General features: G+C 40.4%; 1 protein-coding gene and 1 long non-coding RNA gene across 14 annotated transcripts in view; one reads left to right on the forward strand and one right to left on the reverse strand.

The window, feature by feature from the left end:
- The window catches only part of LOC113911567, a 97,956-nt gene that overhangs the window by 37,716 nt on the left and 43,362 nt on the right, over positions 1-16,878 (reverse strand). For 10 of the 13 annotated variants that reach the window (XR_004819466.1, XR_004819469.1, XR_004819470.1 and 7 more), the window contains one exon: positions 11,978-12,072. The exons of the other annotated variants lie outside the window; for them this stretch is intronic. This is a non-coding gene — a long non-coding RNA (uncharacterized LOC113911567). The remainder of the gene's footprint in view (positions 1-11,977; positions 12,073-16,878) is intronic. 13 annotated transcript variants of the gene reach the window in all.
- LOC113911565 (rab-like protein 2B) lies at positions 1,881-2,699 on the forward strand. Its single transcript, XM_035723340.1, has one exon. It carries the CDS (start codon positions 1,939-1,941, stop codon positions 2,638-2,640), a length of 702 nt encoding a protein of 233 aa, XP_035579233.1. The 5' UTR covers positions 1,881-1,938; the 3' UTR covers positions 2,641-2,699.

Here is a 16,878-nt window from a genome sequence, read left to right on the forward strand (position 1 = left end):
TGTAGGGCAAAGCATCGCCTCTGGTTGATTGCCTACCTCAGCCCCTAGAGTTCCACAGTAGGCCTCCAGCTTCTCTCTTCGGAGAGAATCTTGTTGGAGAAAAGGTAAAGCTACCCCACCTGCTCTGCTCTATCTCTCCTTTCCCTGACTGGTCTGTGAGAAACTATCTTACATTCTTTGCCCCTAAGAAATTTTGGAAGAACAGACTGCACCAATGTATTGGTTTCTCTCAATTCCACCATCAGGGCAGCCAGCCAGCCACAGTCAGCTTCCTACCCTTTAATTTGTCTGGCCTGAGACTGTGTCCACTACGTCTTCCAAGTGGCAAGGGACATGTGCCAAGCTTTCTGAGTGGTTACTTTGATGCCTATTTTCCTGAGCATAATAAAGAGGCAGAGGGGAGAGGACTCACAGTTTTCCAATAGCTCTCCCCATAAACCCTCTTCTAATCTCCATGCCTGCCCTTCTGCCCTTTTATACGTTCAACGTGGGTAAAGACCTACACAAACCTAGCTTTTGACCACCTCCTTTGCAAGTCCCATAAGGTAGTCTCATACCTCATTTTAAAAAATGGGAGTACTCTGCATATTCTTGTAGGGAAGGCTTCAGCCAGAGCTGAGGCTTTCATTAAATACTTTCATTTTAGTATCCAATTATAATCACAAACATCTACGTTTTTGTTAAAATTTAGATTTCATCAAGTTTAGGTATGTTTTAATGGGTTTCTTATTGTTTCTGATATAATCATTGGCTTGCTTAACAAATTCATTATCAGAAATGATGCTGTCCACTGAACATGGTAGAGCAGCATACCTGAGATGTCTGCCAAAAGACACATCCTCACCCCCATATACCCACATAGTATCCCTTATAAACAGTTACAGATGACAGTAAATACCAAGGAGCCATCTTTTGCTACGGAAGACTTAAATATTTCCATAGTCTGTTTTTCCCCACTACTTTGTCATAAAGGGACTCTTTTTTAAATTCAAATTCTTGATTCACGTATTTCCGTACAAGATCACTTTAACAGTGTCTAATATGGTACATTTTACCTCAGAACAGGAATGGTAGTCTTAGACAATTAGAAAGTATTCCAAATTTCCATTGGCTAACTTTCAGGAAATTTGCTTAAACTAGTCAGGGTGTGTATGCTATTACCCCACCTTTTTTTGTATCATGGTTAGCCATTGTTTTTCCTATTTAAGTTGTTACATGTGCAAAGGTTGTTACACAGCATTCCAAGCTAACAATAATGCCGTTAAAGATACTCTGCATGGCTGGAGAAACTTAAGGGATATAACAAATAGGAAACATTTACTCTGCTTTTTTTTTTTTTTTTCTATTTTTGGTTTAATGGAAGTATGGCAATGGTTCAGCTCTATTATAAAACCGGCAAGCCAGCTTTAAGAAAACCATAGAATAAGATATGAACAGTATCCAAATAAATTATTCTTTTGCATTCAGGTAAAAAAATTGGGGAAATTTTAGAAGTTAGTATCTAATTAACAGGCCCCTGATGAGAGCTTAGCTGTCTCCCATTTTTGATCTCTGGACTTTATTTCAGAGATGAAATAAGAAACAGACATGCTGGTACATTGTTGGAGAGAGACAGGGAGGGAGACGGAGAGAACAAGAGGTCTGCAGCATTACTACCAAATACAAATTGATTGTTGACACTAACAATCACTTTGTTCACCCAAAAATAATAAAGTCTCTACTCAGTTAATAAGATGATTCCAGTATTTTGCATGTGTTGGGAGGTATTATGTGTGTGGTGGTAGGAAAGAATAAAAAAGAGGAAAGTGATTGAGCAGCTGCGAGGACGCGAACGGAGCCAGAAGCAGAGTGCGGCGCTGAGAGAACCCGGCTGGCCCGAGGGACAGTGACAAGACCCCACATGCATACACCTACCCCGGGCTGAACGGCCAAGAGCCAATGGCCAGCGACAAACCCAAACCCTGTGAGCTCAACCAAGAGAAATACGATGCTGATGACAACGTGAAGATCATCTGCCTAGGGGACAGCGCTGTGGGCAAGTCCAAACTTATGGAGAGGTTTCTCATGGACGGATTGTATCCTTCAAGGTTTGTGGTGTTCTGTGTTCCTGTGGTCCTTCCCCCCTCATGCCAACTCAACCTCACTGTTCACCCCTTCATTCCAGTGGTCCAGGGAGGAGGGATAGACTTTTGGGACACAGCAGCCCAGGAGCGGTTCCAGAGCATGCATGCCTCCTACTACCACAAGGCCCACGCTTGCATCATGGTGTTTGATGTGCAGAGGAAAGTAACCTACAAGAACCTGAGCACTTGGTATACAGAGATTCGGGAGTTCAGGCCAGAGATCCCATGCATCGTGGTGGCCAATAAAATTGATGCAGACATAAAGATGACCCAAAAGAGCTTCAATTTTGCCAGGAAGTTCTCCCTTCCCCTGTACTTTGTCTCAGCGGCTGATGGTACCAATGTCGTGAAGCTCTTCAATGATGCGATTCGATTAGCTGTGTCTGACAAACACAACTCCCGGGACTTCACGGATGAGGTTTTGCAGGAGCTTGAGAACTTTGATTTGGAGCAGAAGGAGGAGGAAGTGCCAGACCGAGTGCAGCGTGGCAACATCGAGAGCCCCTCCCCTTCCTGAGTCAGAGAAGGAAGCCTCTCTCCTCGTGGACTTTGGGAAGGGGGGTGGTATCTTTCAGAATACCCTCCCCTCAGCAACCCTCCAGCTATGAATTGAAAAATTCTTGCAGGCCATCCCCCTGTCTACCTCCTGCAAGCCCACCCATTCCACTGGCCTGCCCTACTTCCACGGCCCACAGTTCCTGACCCTTCCACAGCTGTCCTTTTCCCTGGACTCGGACCGGGACAGGGTCTGCACCAGCAAGCACCCTGGACAGGTGTGAGAGATCCACAGCAGACCCTGAAGCAGAATTAGAGATCAGTAGCCTCAGCCTCCCCAGGTTGTGTGGAAGCAGGGAAGACCTTCGGGAAACATGCTTTGTGTCTCTCAAATAAAAGGAAATTGAGGTGTTTTCTCTCCCAGAACCGACCTCAGGGCCTATTCATTGCTTTTCCACCAAGGGAATGATTTCTAATCCCTGACGGCCCCTATTCCCACCCGTACAGAGTTGGGGCGGGGGGGGGGGGGGCTCAATTCTTTTTCCTCTTCAGTCTCCCAACCAACTTTTTTTCAGAAATGGTTTTGAGCAGACAGCTGTTCCTATCACGGGACAGGTTTGCCATTACAACCCAGGGAAACAGGTCACAAGTCCTGCCACCCTTAGCTGTTCTGCAAAGCACATGCATTTGGGTTCTAAGAAGAGCTTCCCTTGAAAGCCCCTGTTCCAGCCGATGATGCTTTCCTGCCTTTTTTGGAGGACTGTTGTGGTACTGCCCTGTGGGGCAGGGAGAGGGGCCGCCCTGCTGCCTTTCCCACTTCTCTCCAGGACTTGTGGTTCACTGGTGTGTTTGTATGATCATCTTGTGCATCACCATTTCCACTGTTTTCATATTTATAGTAAAGTTTGAATTAACATAAAAAAAAGAGGAAAGTGATAAAGCCTGTGTTTTCAAGGTATTATACATGTGAAAGCAGCATTTTAAAAATGCAAAAGGAAACATTATAAAGTATAGTTAGTAACTGCCACAGATAAACTGAAGTATGTTCATAGGAGAACTATCAAAAAATGATAAAATCGAAGTATGCTACCCGAGGAGAAAAGAAACTGGGCATATTAGTTTATTAGTTTGCAGAAAACAATCTCAAGGGAAATATGTTAGCAATTTCATGTGTTGGAAGGATTGTCATTTGTAGAGAGAATATTCTGATGGCTCCTGGTTTCTTAAAGAACAAAACCCATGTATCTCAGTCTGGCATACAGAATCCTGCACAATCTGATTTCAAACTACCTTTCCTACTTTATGTCTTCCTAACTGCAACCACACCAGTTCCAGACAGCTGCTTTCTTACTTCTACATTTTCTATGAATAATTTTCCTACCTAGAATGTCTTACACCTCTCTTCTTCCTTAAAAGGACATTACTCATCCTTTAAAGATCCTTATGGATTTCTAAATAAATATCTAACTTCCTATTCTACACCCATATCCTTATTGAAATGATGAAAAAATACAAAAACAGAAATACCTTATACAAGCTAAAATATCTAAGGGTGTCTGCTAGATACAATGCAAGTAGGTCCAAGTAGAGAAGAGACATCATAAATAACTTGCCACTTTCCTCCTTGAAGGTAGCTGGTATCATAAGAAGTATAAGAGATTCAAGATGTTTCCCATGGGAACATACCTCCAAGGATCTCTTTTGTTGAAGTCTCAACAATACTCAAAAACAGCTTTGACTGTATCCCTCAGAGTTCTTAAGCCACTATTCCAACTAGACAGTACTGAGCAAAAACATGAGAAATGAGGGGCTAGGCTAAATTGTGTATGGAGAATACATGAAGCAGAAACCTCTATTTAGGAAGCTGGTCCATTCTTCCAACTGATGTGCACATAGTACAGCTAAAATAATTAAAGCAGTATGTTCTGATGTAACAATCAGAAAGCACTGTTTCAGGGATGCCTGGGTGGCTAGTGGGTTAAGTGCCTGCCTTCGGCTCAGGTCATGATCCCAGGGTCCTGGGATGGAGCCCCGCATTGAGCTCCCTGCTTGGCGGGGAGCCTGCTTCTCCCTCTGCCTGCTGCTCGCCCTGCTTGTGTTTCCTCTCTCTCTCTCTGACAAATAAATAAATAAAATCTTTTTTTAAAAAAAAGCACTGTTTCAGAAACCAACTCAAATAGAAATGAGTTTCATTTACTTCTCTTATCCTCAGTTTCCTCAGCTGTAAAGCAGAGATGATGATGATGATGATGATGATGATGATGATGATGATAATAGGGTTGTGATTTTTTTAAGATAACCCATATTAATTGCTTAATAATTCTTAGCTTCAGAATTATTATTGTTGCTATAATTTTCCATTATCATTTTTATATAATGAAATTTGGAATTTCAAAACACTTTGGAAATAATCCTACAACAACACTGATTAAGAGTTTCAGAGAAAATAGAATTTGACCATTACTTCCTGAATTGCTTCTTATAACCACTGATGAATAGTTAGTTACATAATCTTGGCAGGCAGAAAGCCTCATTTAGCGAGCATTGTGTCTTTGTGTCCAAAGACACAAAGCATGAAGAAAATATTACTTGATTTGCTACACAGAAATGGAAACAATTTTAATTAACAAAAATTAAATGGCAAACAATGTGGGGAAAATATTCCTGATATAAGTGGGAAGTTAAATATATTTAAAATATATACAGTACTGGGCGGAGCCAGATGGCAGAGGAGTAGGAGACCTGGATTTTGTCTGGTCTCAGGAATTCAGCTGAATGGGGATCAAACCATTCTGAACACTTACGAACTCAACGGGAGATCGAAGAAGAGAGTAGCAACAACTCTCTGAACAGAGAAGCGACCACTTATTGGAAGGTAGGAGGTGAGGAGAAGTGAATCAGAGGCGATATTCGGGAGGGGGCCTCCACCACTTCTGGCAAGTGATAGAGCTGCGGAGCACAAAATTGGAACTTTTAGAAGTCAGCTCCGCTGAGGGATGTCGCTCCAGTGGCTAAGTGGGGGGTGGAACCCTCGAGGGACAGTGTGGTCTCAGGACCCTTGGGGTCACAGAAAGACCAGGGGTGCCTGAGTGCGGCAGAGCTCCCAGTATCGGAGCGGGAAAGCTGGCTGCAGAGACGGAGCCGAGGCGTGGGCTCTCAGCTCGGGGTTGCCATAAACTGTGATCTGCGGCCCAGTCAGGCCACTGCTCCTCCAGCAGGGACCCAACAAGCGGCAGAGCTGGGGAGACTCCCCTTCCTCCCCCGGGAGGAGCGGTGGGGGAGCACACCGCTGGGATCTGCTGGGTTTGGAGACTCCACACGGGGTTGGGTGCCAGAGATAGAAATGCTTGGTCACAGGCCGGGTGAGCACGGAGTGCGGCCAGAGACCGGGGACACGGGAGTGACTGCTTTTCTCTGGGAGCGCACTGAGGAGCGGGGCCCCGAGTTCTCGGCTCCTCCGGGCGGAGATTGGGAGGCCACCATTTTCACTCTTGTCCTCCAAAGCTGTACCGAGAGCTTGCAGGGAACAAAAGCTCCCGAGAGCAAACCCGAGCATTGCTTAGCCCAGACAGGCAAGGGTGGGGCAATTCCGCCTCCGCAAAGACATTTGGGAACCATGGCAACAGGCCCCTCCCCCAGAAGATCAGCACGAAAAGCCAGCCAAGACCAAGTTTATCGATCAAGGAGAATGGGAGAACTCCAGCGCTAAGGGAATACTGCACATAGAATTCATGGCTCTTTTACCATGATTCATTAGTTTTTCAAAGTTAATTTTTTTAACTGTTTTTTTTAACTTTTTCTTTTTCAACCAACATCTTATCAATCCCTTTTTAAAAAAATATTTTTTTTATTTTTCATTTTTAGAGTCATATTCTATCCCTTCATAGTAGTTACCCTTATTTTTGGCATATATATATATATATATATATAGGTTGTTCTCTCTTTAAAATTTTGAGATACAGTTTCTTCTAACAGATCAAAATATACCCTAAATCTCTAGTGTATGGCTTTGTTCTAGTCTCCTGCCTGATCACATTCTCTCCTTTTTTTTTTTTAAATCTTCTTTCTTTTTTCAAACTTCTTATCAATTCCTTTTATAAAATCTTTTAGAATTTTCATCTTTACACTCGTATTCCATCCCTTCATTGTATCAACCCTTATTTTGTACATATATAAGTCTTTCTTTACAATTTTAGGAGGCACTATCTTCTAACACACCAAAATACACCCAGAATTTAGTGTGTGGCACTGATCTATGCACTAGCCTAATCATATTTGATCATATTCTGTTTTTTTTTTTTGTTTTGTTCTGTTTTTGGTTTTATCTTTTTCTTTTTTTTCTCTTTCTTTTTTCTTTCTTTCCCTTTCTTTTCCCCTGGTTTCAGGTCTTCTCTGATTTGTTTAGAGTATATTTTCTGGGGACGTTGTTAACCTGTTAGCATTTTGTTCTCTCATTCATCTATTCTCCTCTGGAAAAAATGACAAGATGAAAGAAATCACCTCAGCAAAAAGAACAAGAGGTAGTAATGTCTGCCAGGGACCTACTCAATACGGACATTAGTACGATGTCGGACCTAGAGTTCAGAACCATGGCTTTAAAGATACTAGCTGGGCTTGAAAAAAGCATGGAAGTTATTAGAGACACCATTCCTGGAGAAATAAAGGAACTAAAATCTAACCAAATCGAAATCAAAAAGGCTATTAATGAGGTGCAATAAAAAATGGGGTCACTATCTGCTAGGATAAATGAGGCAGAAGAGAGAATCAGTGATATAGAAGACCAAATGATGGAAAATAAAGACGCTGAGAAAAAGAGAGATAAACAACTACTGGATCATGAGGGCAGAATTCGAGAGATAAGCGATACCATAAGATGAAACAACATTAGAATAATTGGGATCCCAGAAGAAGAAGAGGGGGGGCAGAAGGCATATTGGAGCAAATTATAGCAGAGAACTTCCCTAATGTGGGGAAGGAAACAGGCATCAAAATCCAGGAGGCACAGAGAACCCCTCTCAAAATCAATAAAAATAGATTAACACCCCGACATCTAATAGTAAAACTTATGAGTCTCAGAGACAAAGAGAAAATCCAGAAAGCAGCCAGGAGAAGAGATATGTAACCTATAATGGTAGAAAACTAGATTTTAAAACAAAGACTGTAATAAGAGATGAGGAAGGACACTATATCCTACTTAAAGGGTCTATCCAACAAGAAGATCTAACAATTGTAAATATCTATGCCCCGAACATGGGAGCACCAATTATATAAGGCAATTAATAACAAAAGCAAAGAAACACATTGACAACAATACCATAAGAGTGGGGGACTTTAACACTCCCCTGACTGAAATGGACAGATCATCTAAGCAAAAGATCAACAAGGAAATAAAGACTTTAAATGACACACTGGACCAAATGGACTTCACAGACATATTCAGAACATTCCATCCCAAACCAACGGAATACCCATTCTTCTCTAGTGCCCATGGAACATTCTCCAGAATAGATCTCATCCTAGGTCACAAATCAGGTCTCACCTGGTACCAAAAGACTGGGATTATTCCCTGCATATTTTCAGACCACAATGCTTTGAACCTAGAACTCAATCACAAGAGGAAAGTCAGAAAGAACTCAAATACATGGAGGCTAACGAGCATCCTACTAAAGAACGAATGGGTCAACCAGGAAATTAAAGAATTAAAAAATTTATGGAAACCAATGAAAATGAAAACACAACTGTTCAAAATCTTTGGGATACAGCAAAGGCAGTCCTGAGAGGAAAGTATATAGCAATACAAGCCTTTCTCAAGAAATAAGAAAGGTCTCAAATACACAACCTAACCCTACACCCAAAGGAGCTGGAGAAAAAACAGCAAATAAAGCCTAAACCCAGCAGGAGAAGAGAAATAATAAAGATCAGAGCAGAAATCAATGAAATAGAAACCAAAAGAACAGTAGAACAGATCAACAAAACTAGGAGCTGGTTCTCTGAAAGAATTAACAAGATTGATAAACCCCTGGCCAGACTTATCAAAAAGAAAAGAGAAATGACCCAAATCAACAAAATCATGAAAGAAAGAGGAGAGATCACAACCACCACCAAAGAGATACAAACAATTATAAGAACATATTATGAGCAACTCTATACCAGGAAATTAGATAACTTGGAAGAAATGGATGCATTCCTAGAGATGTATCAACTACAAAAATTGAACCAGGAAGAAATAGAAAACCTGAACAGACCTATAACCACTAAGGAAATTGAAGCAGTAATCAAAAATCTCCCAACAAACAAAAGCCCAGGGCCAGATGGCTTCCCAGGGGAATTCTATCAGACATTTCAAGAGGAATTAATCCCTATTCTCCTGAAACTGTTCCAAAAAATAGAAATGGAAGGAAAACTTCCAAACTCATTTTATGAGGCCACCATTACCTTGATCCCAAAACCAGACAAAGACCCCATCAAAAAGGAGAATTACAGACCAATATCCTTGATGAACATGGATGCAAAAATTCTCACCAAAATCCTAGCCAATAGGATCCAGCAGTACATTAAAAGGATTATTCACCACGACCAAGTGGGATTTATCCCTGGGCTGCAAGGTTGGTTCAACATCCACAAATCAATCGTGATACAATATATTAAAAAAAGAAAGAACAAGAATCATATGATCCTCTCAATAGATGCAGAAAAAGCATTTGACAAAGTACAGCATCCTTTCTTGATCAAAACTCTTCAGAGTATAGGGATAGAGGGTACATACCTCAATATCATAAAAGCCATCTGTGAAAAACCTACAGCGAATATCATTCTCAATGGGGAAAAGCTGAGAGCTTTCCCCTAAGGTCAGGAATGCGACAGGGATGTCCACTATCACCACTGCTATTCAACATAGTATTAGAAGTCCTAGCCACAGCAATTAGACAACAAAAAGAAATCAAAGGCATCCAAATCGGCAAAGAGGAAGTCAAACTCTCACTCTTTGCAGATGATATGATACTGTATGTGGAAAACCTAAAAGACTCCACCCCAAAACTGCTAGGACTCATACAGGAATTCAGTAAAATGTCAGGATATAAAATCAATGCACAGAAATCAGTGGCATTCCTATACACCAACAACAAGACAGAAGAGAGACAAATCAAGGAGTCGATCCCATTTACAATGCACCCAAAACCATAAGATACCTAGGAATCAATCTAACCAAAGAGGCAAAGGATCTGTACTCAGAAAACTATAAAATATTCATGAAAGAAATTGAGGAAGACACAAAGAAATGGAAAAACGTTCCATGCTCATGGATTGGAAGAACAAACATTGTGAAGATGTCAATGCTACCTAGAGCAATCTACACATTCACTGCAATCCCCACCAAAATACCATCCACTTTTTTCAAAGAAATGGAAGAAATAATCCTAAAATTTGTATGGAACCAGAAGAGACCCTGAATAGCCAGAGGAATGTTGAAAAAGAAAAGCAAAGCTGGCAGCATCACAATTCCAGACTTCCAGCTCTATTACAAAGCTGTCATTATCAAGACTGTATGGTACTGGCACAAAAACAGACACATAAATCAATGGAACAGAACAGAGAGCCCAGAAATGGACCCTCAACTCTATGGTCCACTCATCTTTGACAAAACAGGAAAGAATGTCCAATAGAAAAAAGTCTCTTCAACAAATGGTGTTGGGAAAATTGGACAGCCACATGCAGAAGAATGAAACTGGACCATTTCCTTACACCACACATAAAAACAGACTCCAAATGGTTGAAAGACCTAAACGTGAGACAGGAGTCCATCAAAATCCTAAAGGAGAACACAGGTAGCAACCTCTTCGACCTCAGCCGCAGCAACTTCTTCCTAGAAACATCGCCAAAGGCAAGGGAAGCAAGGGCAAAAATGAACTATTGGGATTTCATTAAGATAAAAAGCTTTTGCACAGCAAAAGAAACAGTCAACACAACCAAAAGACAACCGACAGAATGGGAGAAGATATTTGCAAATGACATATCAGATAAAGGGCTAGTATCCAAAATCTATAAAGAACTTATCAAACTCAACACCCAAAGAACATATAATCCAATCAAGAAATGGGCAGAAGACATGAACAGACATTTTTCCAAAGAAGACATCAAATGGGCAACAGACACATGAAAAAGTGCTCAACATCGCTTGGCATCAGGGAAATCCAAATCAAAACCTCAATGAGATACCACCTCACACCAGTCAGAATGGCTAAAATTAACAAGTCAGGAAACGACAGATGTTGGTGGGGATGCGGAGAAAGGGGAAACCTCCTATACTGCTGGGGGGAATGCAAGCTGGTGCAACCACTCTGGAAAACAGTATGGAGGTTCCTCAAAAAGTTGAAAATAGAGCTACCATACGATCCAGCAATTGCACTACTGGGAATTTACCACAAAGATACAAATGTAGGGCTCTGAAGGGGCACGTGCACCCCAATGTTTATAGCAGCAATGTCCACAATAGCCAAACTGTGGAAAGAGCCAAGATGTCCATCGACAGATGAATGGATAAAGAAGATGTGGTGTATATACACAATGGAATATTATGCAGCCATCAAAAGGAATGAGATCTTGCCATTTGCAACGACGTGGATGGAACTGGAGGGTGTTATTCTGAGTGAAATGAGTCAATCAGAGAAAGACATGTATCATATGACGTCACTGATATGAGGAATTCTTAATCTCAGGAAACAAACTGAGAGTTGCTGGACTGGTGGGGGGGGTGGGAGGGACGGGGTGGCTGGGTGATAGACATTGGGGAGGGTATGTGCTATGGTGAGCACGTCGAATTGTGCAAGACTGCTGAATCACAGATCTGTACCTCTGAAACAAATAATGCAATATATGTTAAGAAAAAAAAAAAAAGAAGAAGATAGCAGGAGGGGAAGAATGAAGGGGGGGAAATCGGAAGGGGAGACCAACCATGAGAGACGATGGACTCTGAAAAACAAACTGAGGATTCTAGAGGGGAGGGGGGCGGGGGGATGGGTCAGCCTGGTGATGGGTATTAAAGAGGGCACATTCTGCATGGAGCACTGGGTGTTATGCACAAACAATGAATCATGGAACACTACATCAAAAACTAATGATGTAATGTATGGTGATTAACATAACAATAAAAAAATTAAAAGAAAAGAAAAGAAAAATGTTTCTATGGGCAATGTCATATAATACAGAAATTATAAACAAATACAATGAGTCAAAAATACTGCAAGATGAGAATAAAAATATGAATTATTTTTAACAACACATTTCAATTATTGGAATAAAAAATATGCTCTCTTTATTGTGCTTGTACAGAAGAAAACATTGAATCAAAATATATTTACCTATAAATGTCTGATGACGATGGGGGTTAAAAAAATCCTTTGAATAGCTAAGTTGGCTGTAGCTCACTTTCAGTGGTTTTGTGGACTATTATTTTCTGAAAATAAACCAAATAAAAACTCATCAATTTTATATGTATATGTGAATAAATGCATATATGTATAATTATGTACTGTGCATGTATGTATGTATCTATATATTTACAAAGGCTTCAAATTGTTGCAGTTGAGGGTATAGATTAAACACATACCCGCACATATATTTCCCCCCAGGTATGATCCATCTCTGTTAGAACCGATTTTTAATAAAATGTTCCTATCTACCAAAATGTTACTATTTTCCTCCTTCATTGCCCCCTCCAAAAAGCATTTAGAAGCAAACACCGTATTATATAATGTTAGTTTTTTTTAACCTGAATTTTATGGAAGTAATAGACAATGAAATTCTATCTAATCCACAGCCCAAATAACTCCTGGGAAAGATTATGTAGGTGTCCTGTGCAAAGGTAAGTTCATTGTTTCAACATTTTAAGAAACTACAGTCATAGAAAACAGTAGTGTACGATAAATGTTTAAGATATGCCTCCAAACAGGGCTGGAACCCTGAAATGTTAGGTCTCCTTTTATTTATTTATTTATTTTTAAAAAGATTTTATTTATTTATTTGACAGAGAGAGACACAGCGAGAGAGGGAACACAAGCAGGGGGAGTGGGAGAGGGAGAAGCAGGCTTCCCGTGGAGCAGGGAGCCTGTTGCGGGGCTCAATCCCAGGACCCTGGGATCATGACCTGAGCTGAAGGCAGATGCTTAACAACTGAGCCACCCAGGTGCCCCTTAGGTCTCCTTTTAAAATGTGTAACTGAATTCAAGAATCTTTCAGACTGTGTCTGTACAGAGCTGCTGATTCAAGTAATTTGTTCAAATAGGCTTCTGTGGTACCTGTCTATGTTGCTCCAACAAAAATATTTTCAAGAGCAAGGGACCTTTTCCTTGAGAGAACATTTGTATACACTGAAAAGTTTATTTCAATAACTCTGCTTTTAGAACTAAATAAGCTGGTTAAATGAAAAGGCAAAATAGATACTTAAACACATGTACAGTTTTTAATTACATGGTATTAATTACTTGTTTGGAAAGTTTCCTTAGTGGAATCTCTGCATTACCTGCTCTCCCCATTAAAAAATCTGCCAACAGCACAGTAATGAAAATACAGGTGAGAAAAAAAAAAGATGCTTAAACGAATTCGAGATCTCTATTAGAGCTGTGTGAATTCCAGCATGCACGTACTGCACCGAGATGTTGAGGGTACTGCACAGGTTTTAGAATCAAACAGGCAGATGCAAATCCTAGTTCTGATGTTCAATTACCACATGCCCTTGGGCAGTTCACTTCATTTCCAGTAGTCTCATATGCAACTTAGGTAAGTAACACCTACATGCTAGCATCATTGCAAAGTTAAATTAGATCCTACACATAAGGTGTCTGTCACATGGGGACACTTAACAAATACTGACATTCTTTCCTTTTTTGCTGAATAATTGGGGTATGGGAGGTAGGAGGAATCAGAACAACCCTAGAAATACTCATCATAGGATTTTGTTTTTTTCTTTTTTCAACAGAATGTTGGACAATTGATAGAGATGGTTCCAGGAAGACAGGGTACCATCCGTGCCTTTCACTTATTTTATTTTTGGTAGAAATTATGTGACTACAAAATAGCATTTTCAGAGACAGGGATCTGAAATCAAGTGAAGGATGAGTGAATGTGGTTGCACTAAAATATTTCTTATTTCAAAAATTTCAAGAGCATGTTACACGCAGTCCCACTCACATCATTACGTGTCTGCAGTAACACATGGATATTTGAGGCGGAGCCAGGTGTTTCGCCGGGCTTGGCATAAGTGCACATGGTAAACATAGCTTGGGTGATTTAAACTTCCATGTTTTGGGGCACCTGGGTGGCTCAGTCGTTAAGCACCTGCCTTTGGCTCGGGTCAAGATTCCAGAGTCCTGGGATTGAGCCCCGCATCAGGCTTCCTGCTCGGTGGGGAGTCTGCTTCTCTCTCTCACGCTCCCCCTGCTTGTGTTCCCTCTCTCACTGTGTCTCTGTCAAATAAATAAAATCTTTAAAAATAAATAAATAAACAAGCTTCCATGTTTCCCAGTCACCTGATAGGCTTCCCGACAGAATGCACATGGCAAACACAGCTTGGGTGACAAACTTCCATGTTTCCCAGTCATCTGATAGGCTTTCTGACAGAATGCTGCGGGTGGATGGTATCAATGCCAGAAGAGCGAAGAAAAATAAAGACAAACTTCAGGGTATTATCATGGTTGGTTTCTTGCCAGCGCATGGCAGCCTCCACAAGTTTGTATTCATTCACTTATTCTTCAACAAGTATTGATGAAGTACCAACTTTATGCCCAATTTCGTATAGTTCCTAACTGGAATAGAGTAGTAAGCAAAATTCATACTGCTCTTGCCATCAAGAACATGCAGGCCATTCAGTCTAGTATTGGAAAGAAGTAGATGTACCTGTAAGTACTTGTGAAGATGATTAGAATGTTAATAAAATAGGAAGACAGGACAGCCCCATGGACACAACTTAAAAGATTCACAGACATCACTGGAAGATACCTAAATTTTCAGATGGCAATGATGGTTTTGCATTAATATGATACATAAATGTGTAGCCACAACTATCACTTAGAATAAATGGGTAAAATAAACCAAAAGAGTTAGAACCGTTGAAAGATTTTCTGTATATAAAACATTTTACATAATGAGTCTCATTTGGATAATTTATCAAAGCATGATGATTACCATTTGTTTAGATGGAAATCTGATTTCAAGAATCTCTATGGGAGGATTCTAAGTATGAGTATCTTTTTAAGCTGGCCTTATAGAGATAAGTTATCTAGATAATTTATCAAGGTATGATATATCTGATGTCTCTGTTTTCTGATTTTAGGCATTAAATTGTCAAGCCTGTTAAAGAACTTCAAAAGACAGGACCTCAGATTCAAAATAATGAAGCCCAGCCTGTAAAATTAAGAAAGATAACTCAAGGAATGGTTAGGTATATTAATAAGTAGTATACTGTCTTTCTGGGCAGAATAGGGATCGATATATATTGATGGAGTCTTTCTTTGGCTACAATTCACAGGCTTGCTCTGCTGCTTTCTGCTAATCACTAAAAGGTCCTTAATTGGCTTTGGATAAGTTCTAGTCATTTCTTAGAGTTCTAAAATGTTTCTTTTTCCTTCCATATTGCCTAAGAAGAAAAAAAATTATACTTGCATAAATGAATTCCTGTGTTGTCAGCATGAAATTGTCACAGGGTCTTTTTCCAATCAGAAATAAGCAATTTTCTATATTATTTCCAAAATCAAGGACTCTTCTCTTCCTAAAATAAGATTTTTAATTCCAAGGTATTTGGGGGGCGGGAAGGGGAGGAGGCTGAAATAGTCACCGAGAAACTGAATTTCATCTATTTCTCCTGCCCTTCTTCCACCTCCAGTCCCTTACACACCCATTTTGGCTCATATATTTCTTCATATGTAACTTCTGAGAAAAACTACAACTTAGTTTCTGTGTTCCAAGTCCAGTTTTCAGACTCAGCATCTAAATCCTCTTACTTTGATCCTTGCCTTCACCAAGCTTTCCAGATAATGAATGTTTTACTTTAAAAGTACAGATCACTGGACCTTAGGATAGTCAACTTCAGTTTTTTGAAGTTTCTTTTTTGTCAATTCAGGACTCTTTTTTTTTTTTTTCTTAACAACTTTTAGTGAACTTTCTAATTTTGACATCTATGCAGAAAATGTATCTATTTTTACTTTGTGTCTGCCTCACATTGTATTATTAGGAAAGAACTTTTCAGCATGAATTTCATGAGATCAAGTGGATGACTAATTCCCATCACATGGTTGTGGGCAGGTTTCTTAAACTCTTCCTCTCCTAATTTCTGAAGATATCCCCTACTCTGTGGTCTGTTACTCAATATCATTTGCTATACAGAAAAGGTTTAACAGACTTAAACAGAGTTAATTTTCAAAATAAGGGGGGTTTCTTTGAGTGCAAGTGATGTTCTGTTTCTTGATCTGTTTCTGGTTACATGGATGTATTTTGTTCACTTTGTGAAAATGCATCCAGCTATACACTTAGGATTCGTGCACTTATCTTTGATAAAAGGTCTGCTAAAAATATACTGCCTTAAAAAAATCATTTTTTGTTTAAGTTCAGCTATATCGTGGCCTATTTTTCCATTGAGGTGTTCATCATTATTTAATTGGTCTATAAGGGTTCTTCCAGTAACTCAGGCCAAAATCCTCAATCATTCTTTACTCTTCTCTTTCTCACACCCATGTCCAATCTGTAGGCAAATACTGCCAGTTGCACCTTCAAAATAGATCCATAGTCCTACCACTCCTCCCTACTCCGCTGCTACCTCACTAGCCAAGCCAACATCATCTTTTGCACAGCTTATTGTATAGGGTCTCCCTGCTCCCACACAGCTCCCCACCCCACACAGAGAAGCCAGACAGATCCTATCCAATGTAAGATAAATACTACCATTCTTCTGCTCCCAACCTTCCAACAGCTTCATGTTTTTCTCCATGTAGCAAAGCCAAAATTACTGTGGCTCCTAGTGTCCTATACAATTGTCCCAGGGTGACTGCTCTGATGTCATCTTCTACCATTCACTCCTTCATTCACTCTGCCTCACCCCAGGGACCTCCTTGCTGCTTCTCCAACCCACTAGACAAGCTCCGGCATCAGGTTCTTTGCAGTCACAGTTACCTCGGCCTGGAAAGTTCTTCCTTAAATACCCATCCACATGTCTTGCTCTCCAAACCTTCTGATCTTAACACAAATGTCACTTTCTCATTGAGACCTGATG

The sequence above is a fragment of the Zalophus californianus genome, chromosome 12, assembly GCF_009762305.2.
Source record: "Zalophus californianus isolate mZalCal1 chromosome 12, mZalCal1.pri.v2, whole genome shotgun sequence".
Classification (NCBI taxonomy): domain Eukaryota; kingdom Metazoa; phylum Chordata; class Mammalia; order Carnivora; family Otariidae; genus Zalophus; species Zalophus californianus.